Genomic DNA, 16,517 nt, shown 5'->3' with positions numbered 1-16,517 from the left:
TCAAAGGTTTCCACATTTTTTGTTTTTGTGTGTAAGAGCTCTGACCATCTGATGTTTACCATCACATACAAGTCTTGTCTCATATGACCCTCATACAGGTATGCATCTGATTTCTTACTGTTTCATTAAGTTATTGAAAAGAATTCCATCCTACTGTTAATTGTTCTCTTCATTCATTTGTCATATCATTAGTTTGTCTTACGGTAAATCTCATGTTTTGTTAGTACGCAGATATATACATACACTTGAATATATATATATATATATATATATATATATATATATATATATATATATATACATACATATATATGTGTGTATATGTACGTATGTATGTATGTATGTATATATATATGTATATATATATATATATATATATATATATGTATATATATATATAGCCTACACAGATAATTGTATAATATACAAATACATTTCCTTATTTCTTTTCCTCACTGGGTTATTTTCCCCTGTTGGAGCCCTTGCTATTATAGCTTGCTGCTTTTCCAACTAAGTTTGTAACTTAGCTAAGCTTGCTGCTTTTCTAACTAAGTTTGCAACTTAGCTAATAATATACAGTATTCAAATATATATAGATATATATATATATATATATATATATATATATATATGTGTGTGTGTGTGTGTGTGTGTGTGTGTGTGTATATATATACAATTATAGAGAAATATAGGTACATGTGTGTGTGTGGTATTATGTGGTTAGGTCGCAAGAGAGATAGTAAAAGTACTTAGACTTCCCACAATGTACATTGAAAAGGCCTATTGAGCCTACTAGGCCGTCTGTACTCTGGCTTCTTTAAAAGACTCTAAAGCATCCATGAAACTTACTAGTTGAATGTTTAGTTTTTCATTTCTTTTTACCCTAAAAGACGATTCATCTACGTTAAAATCAAAATGTCATCCAGGCGAGTCCTTACATTTAGAAGTGTGACTTCAGTAGTGTTCTTAAACTTGGTTAAGAATAACGAGAATAATATTAGAAGTAATATTATGGTTCCCTTCTAGAATTGTTAAATTTTCCAGTTCTTTTACATTCTAGTTTGCAGGAAAAGAAAAAGAAAATCCATTGAAATATAAACTATTCCATTCTAAATTTCCTATTAACAAGTTCACAATCATGCTATATTGCACTGATAACGATTAACATTATGTGTAAAGAAAGAAGCTATTGAAATTGCAAACTGAATACCATGAATCTAAAACAAATGAACCATATATCATTTCATTCTCCAAAATATAATCAAATTGCTCATGGTTTTGTCGTTAACAAAATTGCTTTAGAGAGTTACGTGAAAAATAGGTTACTATCAATCTTATCAATTTATAACACTTGAAATGCTTGAATCATTGCAGAATATTAATGATTCCATTAAATCAAGTATTTCTCTTTTCCGGGTATGATGGAAATTTGACGCATTAATGGTCGGCTATTAATATGAAATATGAATTTGTGTTCTTTACGGGAATGCATATCAGAATTGAATATCCGTATACCTATTTAATCAAATATGACTCTATTCTCTTATAGATGAGTATATCGGTGTAGTGTATATTAATGTTTATACTTACCACTTGCATGTTTATAGTAAATATGATTTTGGATATATTCAAACACACACGTGTTTGTGGGTACAATATTAAACCTTTTCTCCTCACTGGGGGTCACTCAACAGAATAAAAGTATCCCAGCAGAAACTGACTTTTTTATTGTTTTGATGCTAAATCGTGCGTAAAGCCATGTGCAGTGCAAAAATTCATGTTGATTCTTTCATACACTTAAAAATTTGACGTAAAAAACGGTAAAAAAAAATCATGGAATAAATGTTACCAGGCGTTTACTGTTTTCAAAACAAGTATATTGATGTTAAGGAGTTATATTGCAGTCACCAACCCGTAAAAGATAATAACCAAGTAGGGTAAAAATTACGGTTGCCTGTATTTTACTGAAATACGGCTGAGTACGGGATATTTTTACGGAGAATTTCCTATTAAAATTACGGTTTTTTTAAGTGTATACAAACACAGAAGGTTCATGAGCCTATATATGCATGTGTTTGAGCGCATACACTATTACACCATTCATATTCAATCGTGTGCATGCGAGTATATGCTCTCTTATTTCGTACTTAACATTCTCTCTGAAATCTATCGTATATTCGATACGCATCTTTCCAAGAGTTATGTTGATAACGCGAGCAAGAAGCTATTCCACATGGATATCAGTGCTCCCATTTACCAACAAAAATGATTACCCACCGACATTTGTGGGGTTTCTGCTGTCTGTGAGTGAAATCTGGTCGTGCCTCCTCTCCATACGGCGTTTTGAATCAGTGTTTTATCTTTAAAGGTAAATGTTATCAGTTATTTGGGAAGAAATGGCTTCATTTTCAAACCTTTTCTAACAGTAAAATAAATGTGAATAAACTTAAATTTCCGCAAAGCAGTGAAAGATCTTTAGAAATATAAGTAGATTTTAATCTTGGATGATCCATGTAATTTCTCAAAAATAATAATTTGACACCTAATACTTCATCAGAAACTTTTTAGTTCGCTTTCAAAATAGGATTTCGTTTTCTCCATTTACTACTCAATGTTGGGGGTCACTTCTCTCTTCCATGGAATTTCATTTAGCCTTTGTATGGTTTCTTGTTTTTAATGATGGACGTATTAACATTTGAAGGTCATAACAATATACACCGTTAAAAATTTGCATTAAAAAACGGTAAATGTCTGGCAACTTTTATTCCAGGATTATTACCGTTATAAAAACGGATATATTGACGTGATGAAATAATATTACGGTCACTAACCCGTAAAAGATAATAACAAAGTAAGGTAAAATTACGTTCGTGCGTATTTTACTGAAATACGATTTTTTAAGTGTACTTCAGCCAATTGATTATAAAAAATTCTTTATTCTTTTGTTTTACTTGCCTTCCTTCTATGACAATATAGATTACAACTAAAAAAGGAAAAATTGCTTGGCAGTATTATATTTTTCGTCCTGAAAATAAGATATTAAACACCTATTGATATAATTGACCAATCGGTAACATTTGCAAATCTCCGAAAGCCTGCTGGAAATTTGTCATGAAAACGAAAGCTGTATTTAGTCCTGCACATTTGTTTTGGAAAAACGCTATCGTATATTTTGTATTTCAATATAGCAAAATTAATACTCGGTGACAAATGGTTACTTACCTGGTGAATACCTCACACACAATTTTAGGAAATTGTGTTTGTGAAATGTCCGCACCAGATGATTTTATGTAAATTCTTTGATTCCATAAGAAGGATGACAGTGAAATCTATTTGTAGTTTGCTTGATACAATTTTTGTTTGCATGTGCTGGTAAATAGGATAAAAGGTGCCTATCGCAAAAAGAAAAAATAAATAAATAAATAAATAAATAAATTGAAAATCATGCTGGGTGGAGTAAGGACAGTGTAAAGTTGTATTTTTATCAGAAATAGAAAATATTATTAATAGTATCCTATAAAAAATCTTCAACTTCAATTAAAGGTTTAATATCACTTAGGAATGCCAGAGGCAAAGAATAGTGACAATGACCTAGAGACTCACCATATATACATAGCCCCAAGACCCCTCTCCATCAAGCTAGGACCAGGGAGGGCCAGGCAATGGCTGCTGATGACTCAGCAGGAGGACCTATCGGTTCCCCCCTACCCGTAGCAGATCGTCAAGCAGGGACGTTTCTAATAGGCTGCCACAATCCTATTGGTCCAGAGGATATTTTGTAAAGTTGAATTTTGTTCTAGTAACCTATAGTTGCTTAAAACTGGCACCAATTATTAACTTTCTATCATGATATAAACATAAAAGAGAATTTGAAACCTATAACGATCACAAATCCAATTTCCATAATTCTATCAACTTTTATGGTTATGATCAAGGCCAGAATTATTACTTAAGCATACATAACGAGTTACATTAATACGTATAGTCTAATTACAATCCATTCTGAAACTTTGGTAAAAAATACTTAATGAACCCACAATGTGGTGAAACGGAAATTGTATATACGTCATCAAAGAGGTTACGGCGGATGTTCCTTTTGTAAGGTTTCCCTTATGCCGAACTAGAACGCTCTTATAAGGCATCATTTATTATATATACCTTAGTCTGCAGTTAGACAATGGCCCTCTGTACATTAAGTAGTGATTTTCGATTGGATACACATACATAGTTATTTAAGTTATTTAGGAATAGCTCTCTCTCTCTCTCTCTCTCTCTCTCTCTCTCTCTCTCTCTCTCTCTCTCTCTCTCTCTCTCTCTCTCTATACACACACTGATATTATATACTGTATACAAACACACACACACACACATATATATATATATATATATATATATATTTAGTGTATATATATATATATACATATATATATATATATATATATATATATATATATATATAATTACGTGAGATATACTTAAGAAGAAAAGTTGTGACATAAAAGACCAAGTTCTTTAGAGCATTACTATAAATCTTTGGGGCACCATAAACGAAGAAGCAAAATTTAACAAAACTAAATCAATAACTCTGAGTTTAATACCACAAACAAGCAAGTCATATTATTAGTGTATGAAAAAAATATTTTCAAGAATTATTGCTGCTACCATATAATTATCAGCAAGTATTTTGAATATTGGAACGCTTTGAAAATATTTCTGAAATTAGTAATTTGCTAAAGTATATACATTATACTTCCATACAATTTCATAAACAAGATAACTAGAGTTTCAAAAGACCATAACTAGTTCATAGAATTTTATTTTAATATCTGATTAAAGTATATCCACTAAGATTTTAGAGATTATAATGAAATACTAGCTCTTGCAGTTTTTAAAAGTATATATATATATATATATATATATATATATATATATATATATATATATATATACTGTATATATACTGTATATATATATGGAGTTTAATGAAATATTAACAAAAAAGCATCACTTTATATTTTCATCTTCCATTTATTTTGTAATCCGAAGATACGTATTATACACAGTACATGATAGCTCTTACTACTTTGCCTTTATTTTTAAATATATATATATATATATATATATATATATATATATATATATATATATATATATATTTATAAAGAGAAATAATGAGAGATTCAGTATCAACGATGAAATAATATAATGTTGATGGATCCAAAGAAAAAAATATTGATTTCAAGTGATTTTGGATATTCCTGACCACAGAAAGGAACATGATGCCTCTGTTATCATTTTTCGGATTAAAACTTTGCAATTGTTGCACATCTCGGAGAGAATGTCGATATGATAAGCCTGAATAATTTAAAAGAATAACTACATTAAATAGGGATTCCAAGGTCTAAAATATAGTGAAAGGAGACTTGCATAGTAGGTATAGTTTCAGTGTAGTGTTCTACTTTTCTATTTGCCTTGGAATGGAAGTACTTATACTAATATAATTAATACGATTATAAATCATGAAAAAATAACAGAAACATATACATGTGCAGTTACTGGAAGGGTTTGTCCCCGGACAAAATTAAAACCAATCACATCGCGAGTTCGCTCAGTGGAGCGAGTATTGGCAACCCTTAATAGTGACCCTGACGGTTGGCGTGTGCAGCATATCTATGAACCGCGCCAGAACAGGAACAATATTATGTTTGATTGCAAGTAAAGCAAGCCAAGGCGGAGCAAAGACCATTTGAGGAATGTGATATTAAGTCATCTTGGCAAAGTGGCAACAGGGAGTAAGGTGGTTGTGCCAAACCCTTCCAATCTTCGGTAAAATGCTTAATGGAGCCTGTGTATTGGATAGGAAAAAAAGACGACGATATTTATAGGAAATGCATTACTGAGTGATAAGATTTACTGAAACTCACGAACTATTAATTATTCGTAGAGTATTATTTAAATGTCAATGAAGCGAACGTCGACAAAGGTTGAGGGAAAACTAGAAAAGAGGTTAATATTAGTGATGGTATTGGAAATTAGATGGGCAGCTTCGACGTGACCATTCACTGACAAGTATTACAAAGGTTAAAGAATAAATCGATTATTGTGAGCCATGCAAGAATTACACAAGTTTTTTCGAATGAAAAATATTAAGAAACATAAGCTCGAATGTATTAGAGAATTAATGCTTCAAAACTTGTTCATATGTATGTGTATATATATATATATATATATATATATATATATATATATACATACATATGTATATATATATATATATATATATATATATATATATATATACATATATATATATATATATATATATATATATATATACACATACATAAAGAATTGTATTTGATAAAATAAACTAACAACAATTAAACATGAATAGCAAGGGGAAAAAATAAAAGTAATCACAAAAATTCACTAAGGGTAAAAGTGTGAATCAATGTATGGATTCTTTTATGAAATAGGCAGACAGATATTTTTAAAGAACTAAAGAAGGAAATAAAAAAAATGAACGTGGTAAAGAGTTGTTTAGTAAATGAATAGCCTCGATGCGAGGGGAAACCATCTGAACATGTGAGATGTTATAAATAATGTATTATTTATTATTATTTGAATTCACCCTTGTGCTCCAGCGTTTGATAATGAAGAAGAGCCATTATCCTTGACGAACCAGGTCGAGAGTGTCTTGTATCATTTTGCCTCTTTAGGTCATCCTTTTCATATGAAATTATTATTCTGTCTACCAACATACACACAGACTCATATACACGCACATCATATATACTATATATATATATATATATATATATATATATATATATATATATATATATATATGTATGTATAGATAGATATATATATATATATATATATATATATATATATATATATATATATATATATATAACATATATATTATATATATTATATATATATATATATATATATATATATATATATATATATGTGTGTGTGTGTGTGTGTGTGTATGTACATGCATTTAGGAGTGGGGATACTTTAACGTGGTGAAAGTGTTTGCGTATCACCATGATCAGAAAATCTGTACTAGGTTGATTTGCTGTGAGCGAGCAGATGAAAATCTCTAGCCATCACCAATATGCATGAAGGAGGCCTTTTTCCTGCAGTGGACTATTAACAGCTGCATTTGTTGTTGTTGTTGTTGTTCTTGCTATTGTTGTTGTATATACTGTATACAAACATATCTATGTGTATGTATTTGTAAGGAAAATAAATGGTGAAACCAGAGTGCTATAGCATATGGATTGCTATTTGAGTGTGAGGGTCGAGTCTGGATAGTCTTGACTATGATTATATATAATTGTGCTCTTCAACCTCTCTTCACCAGCCGCTTTGATTTCGGAAAGCTTATGGATATCTCTCGTTAGTAACTTTCATTCATTACCGTGGGCGGAGCGTAGGCGACTTTGTTACAGTTAGAAACAGGGTTATTTATAGTTTCACCGTCTACCTGCCTCATTTGCACTAGACATGCGCTTGAGTAATGCCTATTTTATGGCTAATGAATGGCTTTATATAACTGATCTTCATGATTTGGTTTCTGGGACATTCAGAAGGTTTCGAGTCGGGTATTTGTGTAATAATAATTCTAATGAAAAGGGAGAGAAGGGAGTTTGTAAGGGAACATCTTTATTAGGTCTTAGCCTTTCCAATTATTATATCAAAAACTTTTTCAATGTCGATGAAGTCATAATTGTCTTCTTCTTCTTCTTCGACTACAGCTTATCCCCCTATGCAAGGTCGCTATTTCTTGAAAGCCATTTCCAGTTTCTTTTGTCTCTGATGTCCTCCACTGTGATGAAGTGATAATTGTCAAAGTACTGAAATTAGATCCAAAGAATCGTTATTTTGAAAACATAAAAGGCGAACACAGCAAGCAAAAGTAAAAGCTCTAATGACGAAAACAATCTTTTACAATAGCGGAAAATATGCAGACCTCCAAAACCCTTCGTCTTTTTACTTGGTAAAATAACTTCCTTATGAAAATTTGTTGATACATTTCACTTTATAGATATCAACGAAAAATTAGATAGCTCATCTTTTCCTTAATTTATCCAGCATCCTTAGAGACTGATGAAGGAGCTCTAGTTAGGTCTTCATTAACTATGGAATTAATGGGAAAAACATGTTTATATAATATTAGAAGATCCGTTAATTGGAAAAAAAATTATGGGAGATTATTGATACTCAAGACGTAATTACTAAAATTTTTGCAAGAACTCTTACGTATTTCTTGGTATAGGTAAACACTTCTTTATTGACATTTCAACAGGCAAGTATTTTGTAACTTTACGATATCCCTTGATTACTTACTGGCCTGATACACACCCCATGTGATAGTTCTCAATTGCAGTGAGTGTGACAAGATTTCAACCATAATACTTTTTTTTTACGAATGCTCTTTTAGAGGACAAATAAATTTTTTTCGGTCAGAAAGCTACCGTCTGACATTTTATCGGATTCTCTAAGTTTCTGTGAGAATTTTCGTTTTTTAAGCAAAGGTTTGATAGAATTTAAATTTGTACTTATCGTAGATTTTTATCGCTAGTTTATTTTTTCATGATTTAGATTCGATACATGTTATCTTATTCCCTCCCGAATTTATTTGGGCCAGCTCTGTAAGAGTTGTTTACCTCACCGGTCTTGTTAATCTTCTCCCGTTTAATAATGATAAGCTTATTAGCCTAATGCCAAGCATTTTGATATTGTAAATCATTATATATACTGTATATTTATATATATATATATATATATATATATATATATATATATATATATATATATATACACACACACACACACATATATATATATATATATATATATATATATATATACCTGTGTGTGTTTGCAGATAAACAGATGGCTGGATAGATAGATAATTATGAAATATATTTTCAAAGGCTGTTTAATCTCTTGTTTGTCATTATATGTTTTATCCTGAATTTGATATCAAATTCATCTAGCTTGGAAGTGGTGGCTAATTTGTTGCTGTTTAGTTGTCCTTTACTTGGGGATGTGTCGTCATATTGGGCGTTTCATCAGTTCTAAATGAAGAATGTTGAGCGTAATGTAAACATCGTCGATCTTGTCTCGTTCCGTATTGCAAATTATGCATTTATTTCGTCTTTTTTTTCTCTTTTTTTTGTAAGTATATATTCATGAAACTTAAAATCATTACTTTTAAATAACTTTCAATAGATCATTAAATTTTGGAAAAAATTGTCAGTCTATATCAGTGGTTTGTTGACAGAATTTTGTATATATATATATATATATATATATATATATATATATATATATGTATGTATGTATTTATATATATATATATATATATATATATATATATATATATATATATATATGTATATATATATAAATGAGCTTAGTGGAATTATTCATGTAGCTTTTTCTTATATATGGGTTAGATAAAAAGTAGCTTAATCAGAAGTTAAAGATCGGTGGTTAAACTAATTAATTACATTCTAACTCCTACAAAATTGGCCAATTGTATTTGCTATCATTTTTATACTGATGAATTATGAAATTAATTCCATAATTAATAAATATACCGAATTTTACATTTAAAAGTGAAAGTTCAAGGTCAAATATTTTTGTATTGTGAAATGTTTTAAGGTGTTTACAAATGGCATTAACTTCATATAGTAGAAAATGTTTGCTATCCCCGACTAATCATGTGTTTAATGTTACAATATTAAAAGACGAAGTTCAAACACGAACTTTGAATGTTTAAATACTTCATATCTTGCTATAAATTTGAGGCATCCTTTAAAGGCAATTCCTTGATAACTAATAGCATCAATAGTGTTAGCCGCCTTAGATTATCATCTTGTCAAGCTTGTCCAATAAGTTCAAAAGTGATAATAGTTTACTCTTTGTGGGACATACGAGGTTCTTAACTTGTTATATATACTTGATATCACTTCTATTGATAAACTATAAAGCCAGTTATTCAATTATCAAGGTGGTCTTTCCTTTGAAAGTAAGTTTTGCTAGATCTACAAAAATGTTGTGTGCAAGGATGAGAGGCTGCTTAATATAAATCCTAGAATACCATGTTACAAATAGATGTCACACTTTTAAAAACTTTGCTCTGTCATATTGTTAATGTTCCCCTTTTTCTCGTTCGTTTCAGGATGAAGCGATCACGGAGTCGTTAAAAGTCTTCGAGGGACTGTAGTGTTCAGACGAGGATGAAGTAAGTACTGCTTCGACAGCGAAAGAAGAGAAAAAAGAAGAAAAGAGAGACGAGAACAAAGACGTGGAAGAAGACCTGCTTGCAATAAAAGTTGCATCGCCCAAGAAAGAAGAAAGCCTGCCATCAGTGAGCCATGTGGCTTCAGCAGAGATGTTCCCACCCTCCACTGATTTCCCGCCGAAGACCACCGCCGTTTCAGTTAACACCCAATCAACCCCAGCTGTTAAATTCGCTTTGTCCAGCCCTTTCCCCCCCGCCAGCGAGTTCCCCCCAACGCTTCGAGTGGCGCCTGCGGAGGAACCAGCGGCAATCAGCGCTGCGGCTGCGGCCAGCGCGTTCCCTCCAGCAAGTGACTTCCCCCCATCTACTCGAAAATCCCCCAGGAGCGAGATACCTTTGACTGTTAGGATTCCACCTCCAAATGAGTTAGTCCCCCCCTTGAAAACCTCTCCTCTAAGAACTCCACCCCCCAATGAAGTAAGCGTGGTCAAAATCTCTGCCTGGAACACACCCAAGCTCATGAGAGCGCGTTTTGGACGTCCAACTTAAAAAGGAGTTCATCTGTTTGACCATCGTTTCAATGAAGGAGGGCCAAGAGCTAAACCTCTAAAGACACTAAAAATCTTAGAGTAACTGTATCGTTTGATTTTTGTTTTTTCTACTTTTATGAGCGACAGGAATCAAGTGATGGTAGATATTCTTTAAGCTTTAGAGGCGGGTTATCGGACAAGTGAACGAACTCGATTCTCGCAGCCACACGATTGTGCGGACTGTGGGACAAAAGTAAAAGCTTTTGGTTTTTTATTATGGACTGGGACTCTATTTTATCAAGGAGATAAAGTTCATGCGCGACTTCAGAGAAACGAAAGGTCATTCCTGAGCTCCGAAATGCAGCATAACAAAATATGGTTTAAATTAAGTCTGTGTATTATTCTAGAAAAAAAAAGAAAAAGAAAAAAAGGGTAATTGGTCAAGATACAAAGGTCGTTTCAAGTGAAACATGATAATGTTCTACTAGAACCGAATGAAAAGTAATAACGGTTGTAATGCTAACAATAATCGAAATGTAAATAGGAATCAGTTTTAATCTTATGCATAATCTCTCCAAGTGCTCAAACTCTGACAGGAACCTGGTGTGTGTATTTTCCAATGCCTACTGTACGTCGTTTCGAGAAAATAAGGGATCAGTAATTACTTCATCCTCGCGTGTCGTTTCACTCTTCAGAGTGTCGCCTATTTTTATGTCTTGCTGTAGTCGCCCCCAAAGAATCCCGGCGAAATAAGCCCCACCCATTGATGACGTTATAGCCAATCATGTTATCTCCCACGTTAGCGGCGGTCACAATACATCTCCTTACAAATTTCATACTATAATAACTTACTATTAATGTAAGGGGCTATGACGTCATCTGTGGGTGTGACTTATTTCGCCCGGAATCTCTGCGGCGACTATACTTAATGATGACTTTTTCAATCCTCTGGGATAATAATAATAATAAATATAATAATAATAATAATGATAATAATACTACCAATAAGACTTACTGATTATACTAAGTAATAATGATAAGAAACCCTACTTGTGAACCCCCTCCACTCTACTACTAGAAATCAAAGCTTTATATATTTAACGAGTGCGACTGACGGTGTAGAATACGAGAGGATGATTCATTATACCTCAGAAGGGTCGATTCGAGTTTAAACTCCTGTCTTTTTTTCAACTGTTTAAACTTGATCTTCAACTCAAAGCAAGTAATACTCTCTCTCAATGGTGTGTCTTTGATTACTAATGGGGTATATTGATGTCATATATATGTATATATGCAGTTTATATATATATTTATATATATATATATATATATATATATATATATATATATATGTATGTGTATATATATATATATATATATATATATATGTATGTATATATGTATATATATATATGTATATATATATATATATATATATATATATATATATATATATATCAAAGGCATCACTATGCTTCATGCACAATGCCAATATTACGTTAAGCTCATATTTGAGCTTGCATATTATAAGCGTCATTAGTATGAAGTAAGCAGAATAAATTCATTTCATGCTTACTTTATTATAGAATTTTCCAAAAGGCCAATTTTAATTCCCTGTAAAGGTTTTGCAACCGTGCTAAAGTATAATTGAATAGTTGATTATTTTCTTTTTGAACTATTACAAAATCATTTGCATATGATGATGTTTCATAACACACTGGCTTATTATGATGTTACAGACACATAAAGCTACTAAAACTTTAATGCATGTACTGCTGATAACTTGTACTGCAAACCAGAAAATTCTTAAGTAGTTAAGCTTTTAATGGGTTTGATAATTATAATGACGATAGTAATAATAATAATTAATATTATAATAATAGATATTGGTGCTTCTAAAAGACCTGTAATTAAAGCCCATGAAATGTGTACGATAACTTTCCATTGTAGTTTTACAATTTTCTAAAAACAAAAACAGAGTAGCCGCCGATTTCTCAAACTGCGTTCACGAAATACAGACCTTTCAAGCTACAACGAGTTTGCTTTCTTTCCGTTTGGTTTCATATTCCTTTTGTAGGATAGGCGAACACAGGGCTGAAAGCTTGATATTTATTTCCTTGTTGTTTTTGTCCTTGTCGAGGCTTATTATTATTACATGGCAGCCAGCCTTCGGTAGGTGCAGACTTTCGAGGTTACAGAGCTTCGGTACTGGAAAGGCTTCCTTTGCTGGGTTTGGAATCAGTGTTGCAAAGGCTAAGATTATTTTTTTTTTTATTCCAAAATGGAACGAAAATAATGGCGGTGATGTTGAGGAACAGTCGGTGGATAGATGCGAACGTCTATTCTTATACAAATTGACTGGAATGAATGTTGCATTTGTTATCAGGAAATATGATGAGTTGGTGATATTGGCATTTCATCATTGGAACTTCTGTACGGAAAATTGTCTCTTATGCTCTTTTATCAGTAGAAAAAAAAGTATTTGATATAAATACTAAATACTAGTTATGTTCCTTTTTTATCGACAAAAACGATTATAGAGTATATCTGTCACTTTATAAGTGAGAAATACAGTCTCTTCTATTAAAAAATGGTTTCATGTTTATCGACATACGTGGATTTGGTGCTGTAAGAATTTCTTTAAAGGAAGAAAATCCGTTTCCATTACTTATCAAAGAAATTGTCGTTCATCTGACATTCTCGAATGAACAAATCAACACCTTTGATATTTTTCTTTTGATAAAAGATATAAGTTTTTCCTTTTAAGCTATGCATGAAAGTCTGAAGCTTGTGTATACCATTGTCTTTGAAAAAAAGGGCGATACTGGATGACGGAACAAAAGCTGTAGATAACACATATGAGGATGTGGAAATAACACAAAAACCAACAAATAGAAGGGAATGTGGAGAACGGTTTATCAATGGTTCCCGTCATTTTTGCAACGAAAATGAAATCTTTAATCGAGATTATTTTAAGCGAAACCAATAAATATATTTAAATATAGAAATGCCAAGATATAATTTCACTAAATTAGAGAAATGCTAAAAGATAATTTCACTAAAGTAGAGAAATGCCAAGAGATAATTTCTCTAAAATAGAGAAATGCCAAGAGATAATTTCACTAAAGTAGAGAAATGCCAAGAGATAATTTCACCAAAGTAGAGAAATGCCAAGAGATAATTTCCCTAGAGTAGAGAAATGCCAAGAGATTATTTCACTAAAGTAGAGAAATGCCAAGAGTTAATTTCACTTAAGTAGAGAAATACCAAGGAATAATTTCACTAAGGTTCTTATTGTCATAATTCATTCTTGTTTATATATAACTAAGTTTGCCTTGACAAATGCATGTTCAATATAGATTACATAGTATTCTGTTTGATTATTTTCTTTCACAACCAAATAAATCACACTTTTTATTATTTGATATTGTTTTACATTTCTAATACTATAATCTTTACTCTAAAAAAATTACGTATATTAACAGTGTAGGGTAAACTAAATCTAAGAATCTTTCCACCCCATTTGTAAGATCTGTTAAGACCTTCCAGATCCTTTAATAGAAATTTTGTGATGGTTGATCACCGGTTAGTAACATGCCTGGACATCTCAACATTATCTTTTGGCGGGTCTTACAAGGTCGAACAGTTCGCCGAACCCGGTTGTCGAACCTGCTTGTCAAATGGTTCGAAGAGGTTGAGTCAGTCACAAATGCATAAGGTTAGAGGACAATGAAGCCCCGTCCACTAAAGTCAGGCTTTCTTCGAACCGTTCGACGAACGTGTTAGCAGGTCTTTCAAGGTCGAACGGTTCGTCGAACCCGGTTTTCGAACCTGCTTGTCAAATGGTTCGAAGAGGTTGAGTCAGTTACAAATGCATAAGGTTTGTGGACCTTGAAGCCCCTCCCACTAAAGTCAGGCGAAAACAGACTTTCTTCGAACCGTTCGACGAACGTGTTGGGCAACCATATACCCCATTCACACGTTCCAAACCATTTCAAACCCGCCTTAAAAGAAAGATAAATGAACCGTCAGGGAAGCCATTCCAGATACCAGAAAGCAAACATTTTGATTTTGAGAGGTCGCATCATTGGGTTATCCAATATTTGAACTAGTTTCTGTTGCAAATTTCAGGAGAAATATTTTAATTCCTAACCGATATGGTTCACTTACGTTTCCTTCTTCTATATTTCGTTGCTTATACCGCTGCTACTCCTGTTGTTGTTGTTGTTGTTGTTGTTGTTGTTGTTGTTGTTGTTGCTCTTATATTTTCTTAACTAAGCCCAAACTGGATTGAGATGTGTTTGGGTTTAACTAAGAAGTTTTCATCACAGCAATATTGAGTGACATAAGATATTTTTCCCATTTTTGTTCGTCCAGTAAGTCTATTCAGGATTACAAATTTCCAAATAAATGAAGTACTTTTGACCTTTTTTTCAATTTATATTCAATTGCATTGCAGTATTTGAAAATTTGACGATTACTTTTAGGCAATAATTAAATGTAGCGCTCATAGATAGCTTCTATACATATAGGCAAATCGTGAAATAGGGTATTATGGTTGAAGCTTGAGTAGATCGTAGAGCCAAGTCCTATGTATTTAAGATTTTGATTATAAAGATATGCAGTCTTCAAGTTAGATATTAAGGGAAGACATACTGCTTAAAAGGATTACCTGGAGTACCTGTAAAAAATTTTTTAGTCATGACCTAATTGTTGTGATGATGCATGGTGCATTGGTATTACATCCTGAAGAAAAAGAATACCCAGCAGGTATGTCTTCCCTTGAATGAGATCTTTAAATAAAGATGAATAAATGAATTAAAGCACTTATTTGAGGTCGTCCTAATTCTTTCCTTCGGAATCGAGGTGATGATTTAGGAGCCCACAGTTCAGCTGAGTCTTCCTAGGTGTCTTAGTCAGCTTGTTGCCAAGTCCCACACCCTCACGCCTTCCTTTTCTTTGTGCGTTTTGCCGTTTTATTTTATTAGCTACAGAGATTTACAATAAAATGAAAAAAAAAAGATGCCAGTACACTTGCGCTCCTTTTTAAGCTGTAGGTTATGCGCCTGATACTGTGCTGAATAAATATCACATACACATAAATTCGTGTACATCAATACACATTTTCTTACAATATACATTTCATACGTCACAGATGGTTTTAGCGTCCGTTTCTTGTTGTACACTGTACCAGATTAGGTTGTTGAATTTTCGAAAAGAGAGAATATTTCCACAGTTCAGCTGCTCATTCGAGATAATGTGTCATACCATAAAGTAAGTTTTAAATCTAAATTTAAATCTACCGACGATAAGATTAGCATTAGAGAGAAAGCTATGATTTACGGTGATTCGTTTTGTTTTACATCCAGCGGTTATGACTTTTATCTAAAATCACATCAGAATTGAGTCGTTTATTTTCACCTACTGAAGCGAGCCGACCGTCGCGCAGAAAGTTTAAAGTGTTCACAAGTAACTAAGCTAATTCAAAAAGATATTAATAAAACAACATACAGATAAACGCACAGACACGTGTCATCGGGCCAGCAACAACAGCGATAACTTACAACACGGCGATCGGTGCAATTTAGCAGTATTAGAACCTTTTGAAGAGAACGAGAAACATAAGCTTCGCCCCGAGTCAGTTGTACAATACTTCGTAAGTCGAAGAGAGAAATTTAACTCTAGCCAAAGCAAACGAGTAAGTAGCTTTAGTCGTA

The 16,517-nt window shown here is 32.4% G+C and overlaps 1 protein-coding gene across 3 annotated transcripts in view; it reads left to right on the top strand.

Moving 5' to 3' along the window:
• The window catches only part of LOC137648503 (calsenilin), a 712,312-nt gene extending 701,967 nt beyond the window's left edge, over positions 1-10,345 (top strand). For all 3 annotated transcript variants that reach the window (XM_068381424.1, XM_068381422.1, XM_068381423.1), the window contains one exon: positions 10,208-10,345. In XM_068381424.1, the coding sequence (XP_068237525.1) occupies positions 10,208-10,252 (45 nt within the window). In that variant the 3' untranslated portion in view covers positions 10,253-10,345. The remainder of the gene's footprint in view (positions 1-10,207) is intronic.
• Positions 10,346-16,517: the final 6,172 nt, after the last annotated feature.

This window comes from Palaemon carinicauda, chromosome 10 (assembly GCF_036898095.1).
Source record: "Palaemon carinicauda isolate YSFRI2023 chromosome 10, ASM3689809v2, whole genome shotgun sequence".
Taxonomy (NCBI): Eukaryota; Metazoa; Arthropoda; class Malacostraca; order Decapoda; family Palaemonidae; genus Palaemon; species Palaemon carinicauda.
Note: the sequence above shows the minus strand (reverse complement) of the source record. Positions and strands in the feature narration are given on the sequence as shown.